Source organism: Carassius carassius, chromosome 19 (genome assembly GCF_963082965.1).
Source record: "Carassius carassius chromosome 19, fCarCar2.1, whole genome shotgun sequence".
NCBI classification, from domain to species: domain Eukaryota; kingdom Metazoa; phylum Chordata; class Actinopteri; order Cypriniformes; family Cyprinidae; genus Carassius; species Carassius carassius.
The window spans coordinates 10534598-10552301 of record NC_081773.1 but is presented as its reverse complement, the minus strand read 5'-3'; the positions used below and the strand labels follow the sequence as shown (position 1 = coordinate 10552301).

Genomic DNA, 17704 nt, shown 5'->3' with positions numbered 1-17704 from the left:
TCACTTGGAAATAAATTAAGCAATAAGTAATGAATAATAGATTAAAAAACAAAAAACAGTGATCCTGGTCTTAATTTCAGTGACTGTAGCATTCTGTGCTGTCAATCAAACACCTTTTTTTTCTTTATCACAAATCATGCTAGTTTAGAAACAGTATTACACCAAAAGAATCATATCAGTTATGATTTCAACTGTACTTGTACAGTCTAAACCTGCAACAGCCACCAAACAATGTGAAAGAATAAACTTCAACAACATTTTTACCTTACACTGTAAAACATAAAACGTGCCATGATTTTACTTTACAGTTCTGAATTAACTATGACTTTTAGTGAGCTATTATCCCTGAAGATATAGAGGTTTTTTTTTATCACAGTGGTTGGCCTGTGTAATGATGGAGTTGAAAAGTAATACAATATTTATGAAAGAGACTTGTGAATCAATCTTAGAAATCCTTCTCTTCTCTGATGTAAGGTAATTTATCATAGTCTTGTTATTTCCAAAGATAACTGTGAAATCCTTGATATGTTTCTTGTCAAATCCAGTCAAGTCCCAGATCATGTCAAATGAAATATGGCACCACACCTTCACGTCCTCTAATGCTGTGTGGTAAGAGGTCAGGGCCGGGCGGCTGCATTGGCTTTCCGGTGGGCTTGGACACAGCGAGGAGAACAGAAAGAGTAGTCCAGATATTCAAAAGGAATCTTCCCCAGTAATGACTCTCCACACTGAAAGCATCTCCTTTAAAAACATTTTTATACTAGTTATTACAAAACTTATTTTTGGATTACTTTAATGATGAATTGCATAAAAGACAGATTTTTCTCCATAGATATATTATTAAATAATAAAAGGTAATACCTGATGGTGGAGAGTGTTACTCCAGTTGTAGCCATATGTTCAGCCAATCTCCTCTCTGCAGCCAGAGCTCGCTGTGTGACATCAGAAATATGACATAATCGGCCAAATCACAATAGGTCATCCACATAAGAAGTACAGTAAGAGGAAGAAATTAGGTAGTCACCTTCTCTCTGTCACTAAGAGCTATGAACCTCCTCTTTTCCTCCTCTTCTTGCTGCTTCTTGAGTTGCTCTTCCTTTTGCTCTTTCCCTCTCTGTTTCCGTGCTGCTTTTTGGGCTTTCTTCTTCTCTGCCTTTTTGGACTCAATTTCTTCAGTCAGCGGTCCAGGCACCTTAAACGTATTAAAGAAAAGAAAATACAGGAATAAGTGATAGATTTATTACTTTGGCTTGCAAAGACAAGGCACCTGTACATACAAAAAGTAAATAAAAAAATAAAAAACAATAATATATAAAAAGAATGTATGACATGTTATTATTGTGTATATATATTTCATAATTGTTTATGTTATAAAAATATATATACACAATAATAACATGTCATACATAAATTATTAAACTTTTGTTATTAAATCAAGTGCAGGTGACAGACAACTAGTTTTATCTTCATTATCTAATTATTATCTCCAAGTAAAAACTTTTTAAAAACATTTTTATTTATTAAAATTTTTTTTTTTTTTTGATGGAAAATTAATATCATTTTTATTTGTGGTCTCCAAGCAAATGAAAATATTGTTTCTATTTGTGGTGTTGCTAGTCATCATAAGATGGATTGGTCTACCTGTGCTTTAGTGTAGTCATACTTCTGAGGGTGTTCAGCCATGTATTTTCGAAATGTGTTGCGGGTATCTTTTTCAGCAGCCACGCCATATGGAGTCTGTCCTTTCTTATCCCTAAAAAAGACATTGAGCACTATTTAGAACTGATCAACCCATCCAGCCACATGAAAACCTGCTGCTGCTAATTGATTATTAGAATGATTCTGTATGTGCATACTTGCTAGCAGGATCACTTCCTTCATCCATTAACAGTCTGATGACTGATTTCTGTCCAGCTGCCGATGCCACATGCAGTAAAGTAAAGCCTGCCGAGTCTATGGGCTTGTTGAGAAGACATGAAACCCTTGAGGTAGGATTCTCTTTGGCGTTGATCTCTTCTCTATCCTTTTCCTCTTCCTGGTCCTCTGGTAGTTGCAGGAGGGTGCGTAATGATTGGATGTCCCCCATTTTACAAGCAGTGTAGAGAGCGTCCCTCAAACTATATTCCCAAGACTCATCCACTTCTTCTAAAAATAGATTGTTTTTTTTTTAATACCTGGTATTTGAATTTATTTTAAAGTGTAACTTGTTACTTAGGGGTCAAAGTATCTTCAGTATCACATGATTGTTCAGAAATGATTCTAATATACAGATATACAGAAATACATCAAATTTTCCCACGTCATTTGATTGATTTAATGCATCCTTTCGGAATAAAAATATTAATTCCTTTCTTAAAAGAAAAAAAAAAACACTTCTGATATTTTGTTAGTGCATATGACCCTTCAGAATTATTTGGACCGTGTTGCTGTTGCAGGCTTTGCAGCAAACTGTGAGTTAACTGTTGGCTCAGCATCAGTGTTTTACCTTCTTCTGGCTGATGTTTCTTGCCTTTCGGTTTCCTGCTGCTCTTTGACTTTCTCTGCGTCTCTTTATAGTCATCTTCACCTTCCAGTTCACCTTCTTCCAGTTGTTTATCATCTGCCTTTTCTTCAGTTATTTCTATGTTGCTAGAGTCTGGAAAACAAGATGTTAATTGAATAATCTCCTCTATCTTTACTAAAAGCATTTCACTTTTCTTCTGTATAGGTCTTTACCTTCTCTCTTCTCTTTCCGTTTCCTCCGTTTCTTCTTATTCAGCTGGACCTCATGTTCTCTGAGCTCCAGAGTGCTAAGTGTCTCCTCTACTGTCTCTAACATTCCCGAATCTTCCTCCCCTGAACTTTCCTCTTTTCTCTCTTCTCCCTCTGTAGGCACTGACCACAAAACAGCCCCTTAATAAGTATATTTTCAGAAACACAGTATGTAAGACACATTTAGGGTTCAGAATTACCATTGATGTTTGGGACTGGATGACTAACAGGTTTAGGAGTTTTCTTCTTCCACACTCTCTTCGAAGGACTGAAAATACTGGAGATTTCAGTGTCCTTTTCTGAAATGTAACAGACAACCATATTAAAAGGAAAGAAATGAACATATAAAATACATATATGACATGGTAGCAAATCTCAACTTACGATAAATGTGTAGAGTTGAAAGGAGATCAAAAACTCGCTGTATTTCTCTAAATGTTGCTCTACGGGTGGCAAATGGAAGTTCCCGGACTCTCTGATCTTTTTTGTCCAGTGGTGCTCCACGACCTCCAAGAAATATGGTCTTATTGTAACTCGGTGCTCGCAGGAAGATGGCACTTGCCTCCTTCAAATACTCAGCCCAGCTTTCTAAGATATCATGAACATCCTGGTTAAAAAAGGGCGTAAAAATCAATAACAATTCCAGACATATGAATTCTATGCAAGTTAGTGTTATTCAAGTTTATATATATATATATATATATATATATATATATATATATATATATATATACACACACACACACACACACACACACAGGTCCTTCTCAAAAAATTAGCATATTGTGATAAAGTTCATTATTTTCCATAATGTAATGATAAAAATTAAACCTTCATATATTTTAGATTCATTGCACACCAACTGAAATATTTCAGGTCTTTTATTGTTTTAATACTGATGATTTTGGCATACAGCTCATGAAAACCCAAAATTAGCATATCATGAAAAGGTTCTCTAAACAAGCTATTAACCTAATCATCTGAATCAACTAATTAACTCTAAACACCTGCAAAAGATTCCTGATGCTTTTAAAAACAGTAATGTCCCAGTCCCAGACTGGTTCATTACTCAAAACCGCAATCATGGGTAAGACTGCCGACCTGACTGCTGTCCAGAAGGCCATCATTGACACCCTCAAGTGAGAGGGTAAGACACAGAAAGAAATTTCTGAACGAACAGGCTGTTCCCAGAGTGCTGTATCAAGGCACCTCAGTGGGAAGTCTGTGGGAAGGAAAAAGTGTGGCAAAAAACGCTGCACAACGAGAAGAGGTGACCGGACCCTGTGGAAGATTGTGGAGAAGGACCGATTCCAGACCTTGGGGGACCTGCGGAAGCAGTGGACTGAGTCTGGAGTAGAAACATCCAGAGCCACCGTGCACAGGCGTGTGCAGGAAATGGGCTACAGAGAAGCAGCACTGGACTGTTGCTCAGTGGTCCAAAGTACTTTTTTCAGATGAAAGCAAATTTTGCATGTCATTCAGAAATCAAGGTGCCAGAGTCTGGAGGAAGACTGGGGAGAAGGAAATGCCAAAATACCTGAAGTCCAGTGTCAAGTACCCACAGTCAGTGATGGTTTGGGGTGCCATGTCAGCTGCTGGTGTTGGTCCACTGTGTTTTATCAAGGGCAGGGTCAATGCAGCTAGTTATCAGGAGATTTTGGAGCACTTCATGCTTCCATCTGCTGAAAAGCTTTATGGAGATGAAGATTTTGTTTTTTTCAGCACGACCTGGCACCTGCTCACAGTGCCAAAACCACTGGTAAATGGTTTACTGACCATGGTATTACTGTGCTCAATTGGCCTGCCAACTCTCCTGACCTGAACCCCATAGAGAATCTGTGGGATATTGTAAAGAGAAAGTTGAGAGACGCAAGACCCAACACTCTGGATGAGCTTAAGGCCGCTATCGAAGCATCCTGGGCCTCCATAACACCTCAGCAGTGCCACAGGCTGATTGCCTCCATGCCACGCCGCATTGAAGCAGTAATTTCTGCAAAAGGATTCCCAACCAAGTATTGAGTGCATAACTGAACATAATTATTTGAAGGTTGACTTTTTTTGTATTAAAAACACTTTTCTTTTATTGGTGGGATGAAATATGCTAATTTTTTGAGATCGGAATTTTGGGTTTTCATGAGCTGTATGCCAAAATCATCAGTATTAAAACAATAAAAGACCTGAAATATTTCAGTTGGTGTGCAATGAATCTAAAATATATGAAAGTTTAATTTTTATCATTACATTATGGAAAATAATGAACTTTATCACAATATGCAAATTTTTTTAGAAGGACCTGTATATATATATGTATAAAAAACAAAGGGTTGAAATTCACCTTGTGCAGCGCTGCCTCGTTGTAACGTCTGAGGGCCGCCCCTGCTGATTTAGGAGCGTGGCTGCGGTTCTGAGAGTCCCTCAGTCCCTGTGCGGTCCCTCGCTTCGCTCTCACCGTGTACCGATGAAACGTCTTATGCTGCACAATCTCTTTTCTATGTGTTAGATCAATCAATTAGGGAATAGCATTTACTTAACTAATTATTAAGCCATTAATTAAAATGTTTGTGGTAATAGAAAACCTTCTGAACTTTTCACTGACCCCTTAAAAACCGCTCCAGCAAAGTGTCCACCGCCAGTCATCAGAATGACCCAAATAGTGTTGATTGATATTTTCAGTAAAGAGGAAACCAAGTCTTTTTCATTGTCCTGAGTCTTAATATGAGAATAGAATCAGATGAGACTGAAAGAAGAAAGTGCTGCAGGCATGACTCCTAAAACCTGGAAATGACTTATAATTTTTGAACTTCTGGTTCTATCGTCCTAAAGTTAATGGGACCAAAAGTCAGTGTTTTTGTTTAACTGCCTTAGATGAGGTCTGTATGCTTAACACAGGCTCAAGATGTTTTCCCATCTTTTTCTATGATGCTCAGTTGTGGTTTTTGAAGCTTTTTCGTGTCTAGAAAAAGGTGGGTGCTAACAAGTAGCTAAATAGGACTAAAGAGGCATTAAATATCACACCAAACAGGAAAACCCAGCTTAAGGTCCTATTCTGGTCCTGTACGAAACTGTTTCGGAAACAGTAAACCGTCTCTGAAAATAATCTGTTGAGTGGGGATTCTTCTTAGCCAGCATTCTTATCATTTAGGTACAGACTAACAAATCTTAGAAATGATGGATCGATTTACTCACTTTCTTGTTTTGCAGAACACAGCGATACAATGACAGGTACTGTCCCTGCATGTTTTGAAAGATTACTTTAGTAGAAAGTCGACGTGTGAACTGATCTGTGTCCAGAGCACTGTCTGTGCCTTCAGGGCCCACTTCATCATCCTCACTGTCTGAGTCTGTACCCGAAATGCTTGAAATATCACCTGTTAACAGGAAGGCAGACAGGAAGATTACGCATTATGCAAAATGGCACAGTTCATCAATAAGGTTGTATGTGCATACAGGACTCTACCTGTGCCAGTCTTCTTCTCAAACTCCTCCACTGTGACCACTGATATTCCTTCCAGCCGCTGTTTTAGGTTGAAGCGGTGCCAGTCAAGTTTGTAATGCTCCATCTGATAAAAGAATGAGACAGCATTAACATACATATTAAATTCCTTTCTTTCCCCTCACACAAATCTATAACATGACTTCAGAAGACTAGCACAGTAGTAGTAGTTTGGCATTTCCCAGGTCATTCCAAACTTGTAAAAGAAAACCATATGAGTTTGGAATGGCAAATTCATTATTCAGTATGCAAATAAATGTTTAAAAGGTATATGCTTTTGTTGAAGCTATCAGTGGTGAAATATGAAACAAATATGATGACCTTTGTGATTACAGGTGCATCTCAAATTAGAATATCATGGAAAAGGTCTTTATTTTTTGTTATTTAATTCAAAAACGCAAACTATTCTAGATTCATAGCACACAAACTCTGAAATAAATTTTGAGTTTTTTTGTTTTAATTCTGATCTTTGCGACTTACAGCTTAGGAAAATTTTAAATTCAGTATCTAAAAAAAAAAATTCATTTTGAGCTTTATTAGTTTAATTTTGAGTATAAATGCTAGGTACCTCTTGGCCTAGTTTAGAACATGCAACCACAATTATGTGAAAGACTACTGACTTGACAGTTGTCCAGAAGACAATCATCAACACCCTCCACAAGGAAGATAAGCCACAGAAGTGTGGTATGAAAAGTGTACAAGCAACAGGGATAACCACAGCCTTGGGGAAGATTGTCAGGAAAAGCCGATTCAAGAACCTGAGAGAGCTTCACAAGGAGTGGACTGAAGCTGGAGTCAGTGCATCAAGAGTCTCCACACTCAGACGTCATTAGGAAAAGAGATACAGCTGTAAAATTCCTAGAACCAAGCCACTCCTGAACCAGAAAAAAAAAAAAAACACTAAAAAAACATCCGAAGCATTTCACCTGGGGTAAGGAGAAAAAGAGCTGGACTGTTGCTCAGTGGTCCACAGTCCTCTTTTCAGATTAAAGTACATTTAGCATTTCATCTGGAAATCAAGGTCTGGAGTCTGGAGGAACTTTCCAAGTGGTTTGCTGACCATGATGTTACTGTGCTTGATTGGCCAGCCAACACACCTGACCTGAACCTCACAGAGAATCTATGGGGTATTGTGAAGAGGAAGATAAGTAACATCTGACAAACAATACAGAGGAGCTGAAGGCCGCTATTAAAGCAACCTGGGCTTCAATAACGCCTCAGCAGTGTCACAGGCTGATCTCCTCCATGTCACGCCACACTTAAGTAGTAATTTATGCAAAATGAGCCCCAACCAAGTACTGAGTGCATAATTAAACCAGCTTTGGACATCTTGAACATTTCTGTTTTGTAAATCTTTTTTGATTGATCTCTGAGAATTTTTTTTAATTTTCCTAAACTGTAATAACCATCAGAATTAAAACAAAACACTTGAAATATTTCAGTTTGTGTGCAATAAATCTAGAATATAAGTTTGCTTTTTTGAATTAAATAACAAAAAATAAAATAACTTTTCCATAATATTCTAATGTTATAGATTAAATTATAGATCAGAGTATTATACCCTTTTTCTTTCAGTCATTTTCAAATACATTCTTAAAAATGCGTACTGGGCAAAGCTGTGGAAGAAGTGGTCAGACATTAGCACACTTGTAAGCAGGTTTATACAAGAAACTAACTGAACTGCAGACATTTAACACATAGGGTTAAAGGTTTTACTACAATTGATCGTATCAGCACTGTAATCATTTACTCATACCTGCTCCTCTCGACTGTCAAAAGGACACTGACAGGTCAAGCAGAACATCCTATCAGACACCTCACCGGCGGACGAGGTCTTCATCGAGCCAACATCTGTCAGGGTTAGAGAGTAACACTGATCAAGCAGCCGTGTGCGATCTCATGACAGCAGTCAGTCTGGCTCTCTTACCTTCACTGGACGCGATAGCAGAGGGCTGGGGAGGTTCAGGGTGGCCCATCAGTCCAGACACCTCTCTGAGCCCAGCGGTCACCGTCTCATCCGCACACAGCGAGAACACACAGCGCTGCTCCGGACATGCCATGATGACTCCGTCGATAAACCAACGCTATCACCTAAATACAGCGAGAGAAGAGCGGCACGTGGGGAGTTTTACACACCGAAGAACAAATAAGTGAACTTCACACGAATAAACACAAAAAAATTCAGTGTCGGGACTGCCGAAAAACCACGGAGCGATGTCCACATTCTTCTCAATCTGACAGCTGCTTTCCTTCTAGAGTAACAACTGATTCAGCACTTGCATTGCACATATAAAATGCTGTTCTGACGCTATAATTCAGCTCACTTAACTATTAGTGATCACCGTTAATGTATATATATACCTTCTTGGCAAAATCATCAGTGTTTTATGGTTGGAATTTATACGTTCAATCCACGCAAACTGAAACGAATCTTATTATATTACACACGTGCTTGTGCTCTACGGTGGCCGACGAGTGTCAGAAAACTGCAGCGCGAATTGGTCCCAAGACCCTTGATCCCAAAGACTTCCAAATATGATGACGTATCCTTGTAATTGTATCCCTTTTTCTTAAAATTGATTTTTTTCATGTAAATAACTGTGTGAGAACAAACAGTGTTTATTTTAAAGACAGCATTCATTTTCAATTGTACTAAAGCCATGAATAGCCTATGGTTCTTCACGCTCCCAAAAATACCATCCCAAAGTTTTACAGAAGAAAGAAGAAAATACATAACACCATGAGTGTAAGTAAATGATGACACATTTAGGCAATTTATTTATTTTCATAATGCCTTTAATATATATATATATATATATTTAATCTTCAAATTTCACCCAGGAGAAGTGCCTCCAAGTTAAAGTTTAAAAACTTAAGCACATTTGTTTGAGTTTATCATTGCCAGAGGTCAATCTTTTGAATCTTTACACTTTTTTCAGTATAGTGACTACCAAGGAACATTTCAATTGTTGCATCAAAAATTTTTTAAAAATAATAATTCACCATATTTTCCCATGTTTATTGCAGCTTGGTTGTACTAGACATAAAAAAAAATTTAGTAGCACTTTTTTGATGTTGTGATCACTTCCGTGTTCCTCTTTTTCTCACTGGCTTTTCTGTAGACTTACTCTGGCTGGAAGAGTTTGGTTGAACTGGATTCTCACCCTGTGAAACTGCGGATTGAGACCAGTTGAATATAAAAACATTCTGCATCAGTAGACTTTAAACTCTAGCTAGAGGTTACTGCTGTAGCTGTACCTTCCTCTGAGTTTGCAGAAGCATCCAGCAGTGCTTTCCTCAGCTGCTCACGTTTGAGCTTCAGATCACACTCCTGCTCCAGCAGGCTGCTTTGCTCCTCCTGCAAACTTCTCAGAAGAGCTTGCTTCGACTCTATGGTACTGTAACAAAATAACGTTGAAAATTTCTTGCTGTAATTATGAAATAAAAATAATTATAACAAACTCCCAGTTTAAAATATAAAATCTAAAAATCTAAATTTTTGGAAACAGGTGAAAATTTCCTGAACTGTAACTTTCACCATTCAGGATAGGTGCGTATATCATCCAATCATTTGTTTTTTGGGTTTAATATTGAAAGAATTAAGTAAATGAGAAAACGACTCCTTTTACAATCTTACAAAATCGTATAGTGGCAAATTCGATTTAACAAGGAACAAGACAAATATTTCTGAAGGATAGAACCACAGACAGCTGGTAGTTGAGCAGTTTATCTGGATAATCAAACCTAGATAGAGTTAATTCTTCCAGCTGATTGGCAAGGCTTTTCTTCTCCTGCATCTGAGTGTCCAGCTCAAGCAATGCATTCCACAGGCCTTCATCCATCTGGACCATCATCATCATCCTCCGGTCCATCTCCTCTCTGCTACAATGATATTATTAGAAGCTGCCTTCTGCAATAGAAAGGCCACCTACAACCCTGATGTATGTAGCTAAATAATAAAATTACTTAATAAATTACATTATTATTTTTATAAGTTGTTTTGTAGACTACAGTATTAAATATATATATATATATAAATAAATGTGTGTGTGTGATATATATATTATAAATATAAATGTGTGTGTGTGATATATATATTATAAATATAAATGAGTGTGTGTGATTTTATATATATCTATATATATATATATATATATATAAAACATACACACACACATTTTTTTTTAATTCCTGAGGTAAAATGATGGCATCCAATGATTTCCCAACTATGTTTGCGTCATAAGTAACTCAAACATGCTGAATCTTCATTTCATACAGATAATAATGGCATAGTATTAATTACCATTTGTTAACGTCTTGGTTTACTTGCTCCACCTCGTCTTTAGTAAGCTGTAGTTCAGTTTTGGCATCCTTGAGTTGTTTTAACAAATCCTGACAGTGAAAAAACAACGCGTGCGTCAGTCGAACTCATATGAAGTTTAGCATTCGTATATTTGGTTTGTTATATGTGTTTATAAGCACGCACACGTGGCCGCGAGTCTCACCTGTATTTCTTTATCGTCCTGGAAGGTGATGTTTAAAGAGTTTTGTGGGGTCTCCATAACGGCAAAGCAAAACGATTTCTCGTAACCAGACGGAATTATCTGTTTGATTACCAAAAGACACATCTAAGTTACATTGCAAACTGCAACTCATTAAATGCCCGATCAGTCTGATTGGATGACGTTCAAACTAAGCGTCTTGGAATTAACGTTACTATAAACACAAAATGACTCCACATAGTTTTATTTTATATTGGATTCTACATATTTTCTGTTGAATTAAATCTAAACATGATTTAATTTACCAGACTGTTTCAAGTCAATAACGGATCATAAGAATGATAGCAATGCGGAAAACATGAACAATAATTTCTATACACTTTTAATGCACCCTGATCTTTTATGATTTCCGCTTGAAACAGTACGGTTAAGAGCCCGGATAGCTCAGTCGGTAGAGCATCAGACTTTTAATCTGAGGGTCCAGGGTTCAAGTCCCTGTTCGGGCGAAAAAGTTTTATGAACTAAACAAAATCACCGACATTACACAATGAAAATAGTAGTTAAATGTGTGCAAGTGCATGTGGCAATTAAAAACAGCGTAAAGAAGAAAAACATTTGGTTGGCCACTGAGAATACACATTATGTAACAGGAAGCTGGTGAAGAGCCCTTAAAAGGCAGGCAGCATGAATTTAGACTGCATATCTCAGTGCACTCATGGAGTACACACTTGCTATCATACTGCTCTCCTTCTTAGCAGGACCATGTTTGTCCCTGCCTGGACAGGTAACTGCATATCAAATAAGTGTATATTTAGTTGGTTTTTTTATCAATCAATTTTGATTGCATTTTCTTGCAGATTTCCTCTCGGTCAAATTTTGGAGCAAGAAGACAAAGAAGAACCTACTCTGGTAAAGTGTGTTGTATTAATCGACATTATTCATCAAAAATGTATTATATTTAACAGTTTTATAACTTTCTCCAGATGATATAGAAAAAAACACTCCGATTGCAATGGAAAGGATCATAGACGTAAATGACTATCAAGGTAAAGCTTTGCACAAGCCTGTAAAGATGTAAATGTTTTAACCTCTATATCTTATTGTAATATCCATACAGTCTAAAGCTTCTAAAAAGGAGTTTTTACAGTGTTTCCATAGAACAACAATCTTATTAGTATCCATTAAGAACCTTTCAGTAAACAGTTGCACTATTTTTCTTCGTGTGAAGAACAGTACTCGAAAGAACCCTTTTTCCACTATAAAGAACATTTTGTGCAATGGAAAGTTTCCATGGATGTTAAAAAGTTTTCATGGAACCACAGATGCCAGTTAAGAACCATCATTCTCTTTCAGGTGTCATTTCTGTGGATGGCACCAACCTCAGAGAAGGAGATATAGCCGTGTCCAGTAGGAGTCACAAGAACTGTTTTGCCAGAAGCTGCCTGTGGACCAAATCTATAGATGGAAAAGTGTACATTGCATACTCAGTGTCTCATGCATATAGTAAGCAGGAAATTGCAAACACATTGATTTTTCATAAACAGTGCCACAGTAACTAAATCTTTTTATTTGGTTTTGATTGTTCTTCTGCACAGGCGAGGAAGACGTGGAGAACATTAAGAAAGGCATGAAGCTCATTGAACATGACACTTGTGTGCGATTCGTGCCCAGAACTCACCAGAGGGACTACCTGGATATTCAGCCCAAAACAGGGTATTGATGAGATTACTCTTCAACGGCTTCATTACTTGAACATTCTGAGTGTATCTTCTAATTTTTGATCACTGATACTGTAGGTGCTGGTCATATCTGGGAGCACGTGGTGGTAGACAAACCATTTCTCTTCAGACACCTGAGTGCACCGGGTCAGGGGTCACTGTCCATGAGCTAATGCACACCCTGGGCTTTGTTCACGAACAATCCCGAGCTGACCGGGACAAGTATGTCACCATCATGTGGTCCAATATATGGCAAGGTAAAGTACCATTCATTATTCTCATAGCCTTATACTTAAAAGTCATTTTATCGCTCACTTATTCTTCTGTTCATTGAAATAGACCGGCTGAGGAATTTTGAAAAGTTTAAAACAGACAACCTGGACACCCCCTACGACTACGGCTCTATCATGCACTTTGGAAAGTATGTCTAAATACATTTGAAATGGCAACTGAGGGATATAATGAACTACAGCTATATAATGATATTCTTTGTCACTTCAGGTATGCCTTCTCTGAGGATGGGGAACCTACTGTTGTACCAAAAAGAAACTGGAACGTGAAGATTGGACAGAGATTTGGACCCAGCGACCTGGATATCATGAAGATTAATAGAATGTATAAATGTAATGCATAATAAAACCCATTTACAGTAATGAATGGTCCATTGCATGGCTAAAAGTCTGACATTATTAATGCATTAGTGCTTTTACTTCTTTTAACATTTTAACATCATATTTATTTAAAGGAAAATGGCTGATTGTGAAGATTGCTGATATAAAAATTGCTAATCAACTATTAGGAATATTCTTTTGTAACCTGCTGTTTCAGATATTTCTATATTCTTTCCTATGCTGATTTTGAAATCTTGATGCCTCATGTAAACATTACATCAATAAACATGGTCCATAAATATATTTTTCTCTTATATTTTATTTAAGCTTTCATTTCACTGCAAAAGAATTCTCCACGAGCCAGTTGCAATGAAATAAGTCAAACTGCTGGTTGATAATCATATGAAGTAAAGATTCAGAATCAGCTGATCTCAGAGCTAATGAATATGTACTGAGGTGTCTGTCAACACTATGAATTACACAAGCTGAATTTAAAACAACTGGTTATTTGGTGTAATGCAAAAATGATAAGTTAAAGAAAGGGCGTGGTGTTATTTATTTGCATCACATGTTGCTACAGCATATTATGAACACAGCACAAATGACTACTGAAAATTTTGTTTACAGATTAAAATGAGTTTGAACTCTACACGTATCAATTTTGCATGGTCAGGGCGAATAAGACAAGAATCAGCAAGACTTCAAATTGCCATTATTGTGATCAGTCTTAAAAAAAAAGTCTTAAAAACTGTCTTTCCAATGAATGCTTTCCAAACCTTTCATTAGGAAAATACACGAATATCAAATAATGACACAGGATGTCACACTAACCCTCCATCTACAGCCTAGAGTAAAGATGGGTGGTTCTCGGAGTATATATAGTCTAGCTCCAAGGGCCCTAACTTTAGTTTACATGCTATACTTGATTCTTTCCAGAACACCAGGACTTACACATACGTGACCATCAAGATGCTTTATGTGGGTATTTTTGTGGGACTGGTGTTAGAGTCCTGGTCTTTACCTGTGCAGGTAAGAATGGCTGAATACTACTGCAGTTATGATGATAGGATTCATATCTGATGGATGCCCCATAAATGTATTTATTTTGTATTAGAACTCTTCACTGGTTCATCAGACAAGGCTGAGGTCAAAAAGAGAATATCCAGGTAAATTGGTATTTCGTGGTGAGCAGTGTAGGTTGTTACAATGAACTGGTGTAAATATACCATTCTTAATCTCTTTAACAGAGCATTATGTGAAACCTGAGGACATGAATGCCATGGACAAGATCCTCAGAGTAAATCAACGTATGTACGGTATAGATACAGACGTATATTTACAGGCAATTACCCTTTGAGTGTGAAACGTGGTTATCTTACTCTGCCAGTGTCCAGAGGTTTTCCTTTAAGAGAGGGTGACATCCTGAGTTCAGGATCCCGCAGTGCCATCATATGTTTAGGAGATTCTTGCCGCTGGCCCAGATCTGTTGATGGTTTTGTGTATGTACCGTACATCATCTCTCCAGTATACGGTGAGTAAGATCTATGAAACTGCATGATAGATTTTATAGGTAAAAGATATGTCAAGGTCTTTATTTATATTTAATTTGTGTCTCAACAGATGATATGGACAGAATCACCATAGAAACAGGAATGTTGGACATTTCCTCTGCAACATGTGTGAAGTTTGTGCCTCGCACACATGAAGCAAACTTCCTTAACATCCAGTCTAGAACTGGGTGAGCCCTTTGCATTCATATACAGCCATATTCTATTAGTGTTTACAGGACAATACATAAAGTCTAATCATATGTTATCTATCATCTGTTGTATCTGTTATTTTTAATGTGTCATTATATATAATATAATATATATATAAAAAGTAAAGACATTTTTTAAATGTATAAAAATGCTGTTCTTTGTATTTATCAAAGAATCCTGAAAAACATTTTTATCATAGTTTCCAAAAAAAAAATATTAAGCAACATTACTGATTTTAACATTGAAAATATTAAGAAATATTTGAGCACATTTCAAATCAGCATATTAGAATGATTTCTGAAGGATCATGTGACACTGAAGACTGGAGTAATAAAGCTGAAAATTCTGCCTTACAATCACAAGAATAACTAACATTAAAATATATTAAAATAGAAAACAGCTATTTTAAATAACAATAATAATTCACAATAGTTTAGTGTTTTTGATCAAATAAATGGATCTTTAGTGAGCAAAAAAATAAAAAAAAAAAAAAAACCTTCAAAAAATAGTACTGACCCCAAATATATATATATATATTTTTTTAGTATTATTGTTGTCCACTGTCGCCCCATTAGCTGCTGGTCATATCTAGGAATGATAGGAGGCAGTCAGACCGTGTCTTTGCAGTCTCCAGGCTGTATGTGGTCAGGAGTGGCAGCTCATGAGCTAATGCACGCTCTGGGATTTGTACATGAACAGTCCCGCTCTGATCGTGACCACCACGTTTCCATCCTGTGGGAAAACATCATAGATAGTAAGTGTTTGAAACCAGCACTTATTTTGGGTCAGTGAATTCAGTAGGACAGTAACGCATGGTTCTTTTCCTAGATCAAAGGCACAACTTTAAAAAATATGAGACAAACAACCTCAATACTGCATACGACTATAGTTCTGTCATGCACTATGGGAGGTGAGTATTGGCAATCTACTGTACAGTATGCATACTTCTGCTAAACTATTAGTAGACAATCTGAAATGCACGTAGTCTATAGCTGTTTAAACAGTCCCTTTAACCCAAGAATTTGTTTCTTATAAATGAAGCAATACAAAACAATAGCAAATAATTTGAAGTTAAATGAATACTGATGCACACACAGGTATGCCTTCTCAGAGGATGGTGGACCCACCATCATCCCTAAACCAGACCCGTACATTCCCATTGGCCAGCGAGATGGACCAAGTCTGACGGATATTCACAAAATAAACATTTTGTATAACTGTGGTAGGTATTCATCTTACTAAGGTTTACTAAACTATGCTTCCTGTTTATTCATTTGAATTTTTATTTCATGTGTCCACTAGGTGGCCGTGTGTGAAACAACAAACTTATGAAATGGACCCAACATAATTCACTGGACAAGAGACACATGACTCCTGTATTCACCTTTCCTTCTCATTTTATGATGCGTTTGGCAGTGTGATGTATTTTGAAATTATTTATATTACAGTACATAACAGATCATGTAAAAATACAGTAAATTATTTTATAATACAATATCAGAGGACAAGGGAATATTGTTGTGCTCAGATGAAGGCTGGTTGTAAGTCCAGGTGCGTGAAAACCAGTAAAATGTAGAAGAGACTGTTGATGGTTCGCACTCTGAAAAACTAGACAAAGTCTTTAACAAAAAGAATCAATCATTTTATTAGAGCTCTAATAAAATGATTGATTCTTTTTGTTAAAGACTTTGTCTAGTTTTTCAGAGTGCGAACCATCAACAGTCTCTTCTACATAATACAATATCATAAATTATTTTTTGCAATTGAAATATAACAGAATCCAAAATAAATCAAAGGAAAAATATATGTCAAAACGTGTTTTAGAAATGCAGTCTTTGTGTTCATGTTGTTTTATATGAAATTGGTTTACCATTTTCAGCGAAAATTTAAATGTTATGAGCATTTAATTGTCATATGTTGTAACCATGAATTTAAAAAAATGTTTTTTTCTTACACCTTGAATACATATGTGTGTGTACATTAATCATTATTTAAAAACAAAATTATATTTAGTATGTTTTATGGTAAAGTAGTTGTTTATTCATAGATTTTATAGGTTTTTGGGGAGTCATATCAAATAACATTTTCAACCTGAACTAATCTTGCCATTTACAATGATAAAAAAAAAATGGTGTAGGGTTTACTCTGAAATAATTTTCACACATTACTACATTTCACAAATAATTAACAAGAAATGGCAAGCACTACACTGAACTGAATGTGAAAGTTTCAAGTGGAAAAACTAAAATTGCATTTTTTTTTGTAAAACATACAAAAAAATGTTTTATCAGTGTATGAGGGTGTGCTGGAATCATAAAACACCACCCTGAATTTTAATTCAGAAATTAAAAACATGTTCATCATAACACGTTTATATTCAGGTCATTGTATGTATGCATTGCATTTTTCATGTGTTTTTTAATAAATTAATAGATCAATTCAAAATAAGTGTCATGCTATTGTTATTTTAATCATACATTGAACTTGATAACAAAAAAAGTCACGCTTTTGTTTCAAGGTATAGTTATGTTATTATGTATATTGTTGTGTTATTATTATGAGTAATATCAGAATACAGAATTTAAAGCACATCATGAATGCAAACACAAATCTGTAACTACCTTGGCCAGTGGTCAGATGATATTTACGCAAGCTCCATCGTGTCTTTCTCAGCTTCTAGTGTACAGTCTTGAATTGGAAACCCATCCTACTCGACAGCCTTGACCTTCCCCTCCGCCGTCTCTTTCTGCGAATTCTTGCAGTCACCTTTTGCTTTTCGTTGTCCTGGGTGAGTAAACTTTGCAGGAAGTTGAAGGAGAGGTAGAGAGACAGATATGTAAGAAAAAGATAACAGGACCAGAGAATCAAC

The 17704-nt window shown here is 36.5% G+C and overlaps 4 protein-coding genes and 1 non-coding gene across 6 annotated transcripts; 3 read left to right on the top strand and 2 right to left on the bottom strand.

Moving 5' to 3' along the window:
* Window positions 1-68: 68 nt before the first annotated feature.
* Window positions 69-8730, bottom strand: ankzf1 (ankyrin repeat and zinc finger peptidyl tRNA hydrolase 1). Of its 2 annotated transcripts, XM_059499794.1 has the most exons (16): window positions 8606-8730; window positions 8172-8335; window positions 8001-8095; window positions 6209-6311; window positions 5938-6119; window positions 5348-5460; window positions 5087-5240; window positions 3136-3358; window positions 2952-3050; window positions 2716-2874; window positions 2486-2635; window positions 1857-2142; window positions 1642-1753; window positions 1025-1192; window positions 862-932; window positions 69-741 (listed from the first exon to the last, which is right to left on the bottom strand). In XM_059499794.1, exons 2-16 carry the CDS (start codon window positions 8302-8304, stop codon window positions 618-620), a joined length of 2172 nt encoding a protein of 723 aa, XP_059355777.1. In that variant the 5' UTR covers window positions 8305-8335; window positions 8606-8730; the 3' UTR covers window positions 69-617. The 2 variants fall into 2 exon arrangements, with proteins under 2 accessions (XP_059355777.1, XP_059355778.1); XM_059499795.1 differs by lacking the exon at window positions 8606-8730 and having other exon boundaries at window positions 8172-8571.
* Window positions 8731-9066: 336 nt separating this feature from the next.
* Window positions 9067-10905, bottom strand: si:ch211-167j6.3 (uncharacterized). The gene is made up of 5 exons (XM_059499793.1): window positions 10750-10905; window positions 10548-10636; window positions 9989-10126; window positions 9503-9642; window positions 9067-9417 (listed from the first exon to the last, which is right to left on the bottom strand). Exons 1-5 carry the CDS (start codon window positions 10870-10872, stop codon window positions 9326-9328), a joined length of 582 nt encoding a protein of 193 aa, XP_059355776.1. The 5' UTR covers window positions 10873-10905; the 3' UTR covers window positions 9067-9325.
* A 274-nt stretch (window positions 10906-11179) lies between these two features.
* On the top strand, window positions 11180-11252 carry trnak-uuu (transfer RNA lysine (anticodon UUU)). The gene has a single exon. It is a non-coding gene; the product is annotated as a tRNA-Lys (tRNA).
* Window positions 11195-13376, top strand: hce2l2 (high choriolytic enzyme 2-like 2). Its single transcript, XM_059499349.1, has 8 exons — window positions 11195-11530; window positions 11604-11655; window positions 11730-11792; window positions 12100-12249; window positions 12342-12459; window positions 12543-12721; window positions 12804-12885; window positions 12966-13376. The coding sequence occupies exons 1-8, from the start codon at window positions 11462-11464 to the stop codon at window positions 13096-13098; spliced, it is 846 nt and encodes a 281-aa protein (XP_059355332.1). The 5' UTR covers window positions 11195-11461; the 3' UTR covers window positions 13099-13376.
* A 626-nt stretch (window positions 13377-14002) lies between these two features.
* Window positions 14003-16151, top strand: hce2l1 (high choriolytic enzyme 2-like 1). Its single transcript, XM_059500780.1, has 9 exons — window positions 14003-14104; window positions 14190-14241; window positions 14323-14382; window positions 14463-14606; window positions 14696-14813; window positions 15411-15589; window positions 15664-15745; window positions 15933-16057; window positions 16138-16151. Exons 1-9 carry the CDS (start codon window positions 14045-14047, stop codon window positions 16149-16151), a joined length of 834 nt encoding a protein of 277 aa, XP_059356763.1. The 5' UTR covers window positions 14003-14044.
* Window positions 16152-17704: the final 1553 nt, after the last annotated feature.

What these genes read in the sequence shown, in the direction of transcription:
- ankzf1 (XM_059499794.1), bottom strand. Translation starts at nt 8,304, where the DNA reads ATGGCATGTCCGGAGCAGCGCTGTGTGTTCTCGCTGTGTGCGGATGAG. An exon ending in TTCAACTCTACACATTTATC is followed by an intron (nt 3,051 to 3,135) that starts GTAAGTTGAGAT and finishes GTTACATTTCAG; the next exon opens with AAAAGGACACTGAAATCTCC. An exon ending in GTAACACTCTCCACCATCAG is followed by an intron (nt 742 to 861) that starts GTATTACCTTTT and finishes ATGTTTTTAAAG; the next exon opens with GAGATGCTTTCAGTGTGGAG.
- si:ch211-167j6.3 (XM_059499793.1), bottom strand. Translation starts at nt 10,872, where the DNA reads ATGTGTCTTTTGGTAATCAAACAGATAATTCCGTCTGGTTACGAGAAA. An exon ending in AACCAAGACGTTAACAAATG is followed by an intron (nt 10,127 to 10,547) that starts GTAATTAATACT and finishes ATATCATTGTAG; the next exon opens with CAGAGAGGAGATGGACCGGA. An exon ending in TTCTGCAAACTCAGAGGAAG is followed by an intron (nt 9,418 to 9,502) that starts GTACAGCTACAG and finishes CTCAATCCGCAG; the next exon opens with TTTCACAGGGTGAGAATCCA.
- hce2l2 (XM_059499349.1), top strand. Translation starts at nt 11,462, where the DNA reads ATGGAGTACACACTTGCTATCATACTGCTCTCCTTCTTAGCAGGACCA. An exon ending in GTTTGTCCCTGCCTGGACAG is followed by an intron (nt 11,531 to 11,603) that starts GTAACTGCATAT and finishes ATTTTCTTGCAG; the next exon opens with ATTTCCTCTCGGTCAAATTT. An exon ending in TCTATCATGCACTTTGGAAA is followed by an intron (nt 12,886 to 12,965) that starts GTATGTCTAAAT and finishes TTGTCACTTCAG; the next exon opens with GTATGCCTTCTCTGAGGATG.
- hce2l1 (XM_059500780.1), top strand. Translation starts at nt 14,045, where the DNA reads ATGCTTTATGTGGGTATTTTTGTGGGACTGGTGTTAGAGTCCTGGTCT. An exon ending in GTCAAAAAGAGAATATCCAG is followed by an intron (nt 14,242 to 14,322) that starts GTAAATTGGTAT and finishes TCTCTTTAACAG; the next exon opens with AGCATTATGTGAAACCTGAG. An exon ending in CATCATCTCTCCAGTATACG is followed by an intron (nt 14,607 to 14,695) that starts GTGAGTAAGATC and finishes GTGTCTCAACAG; the next exon opens with ATGATATGGACAGAATCACC.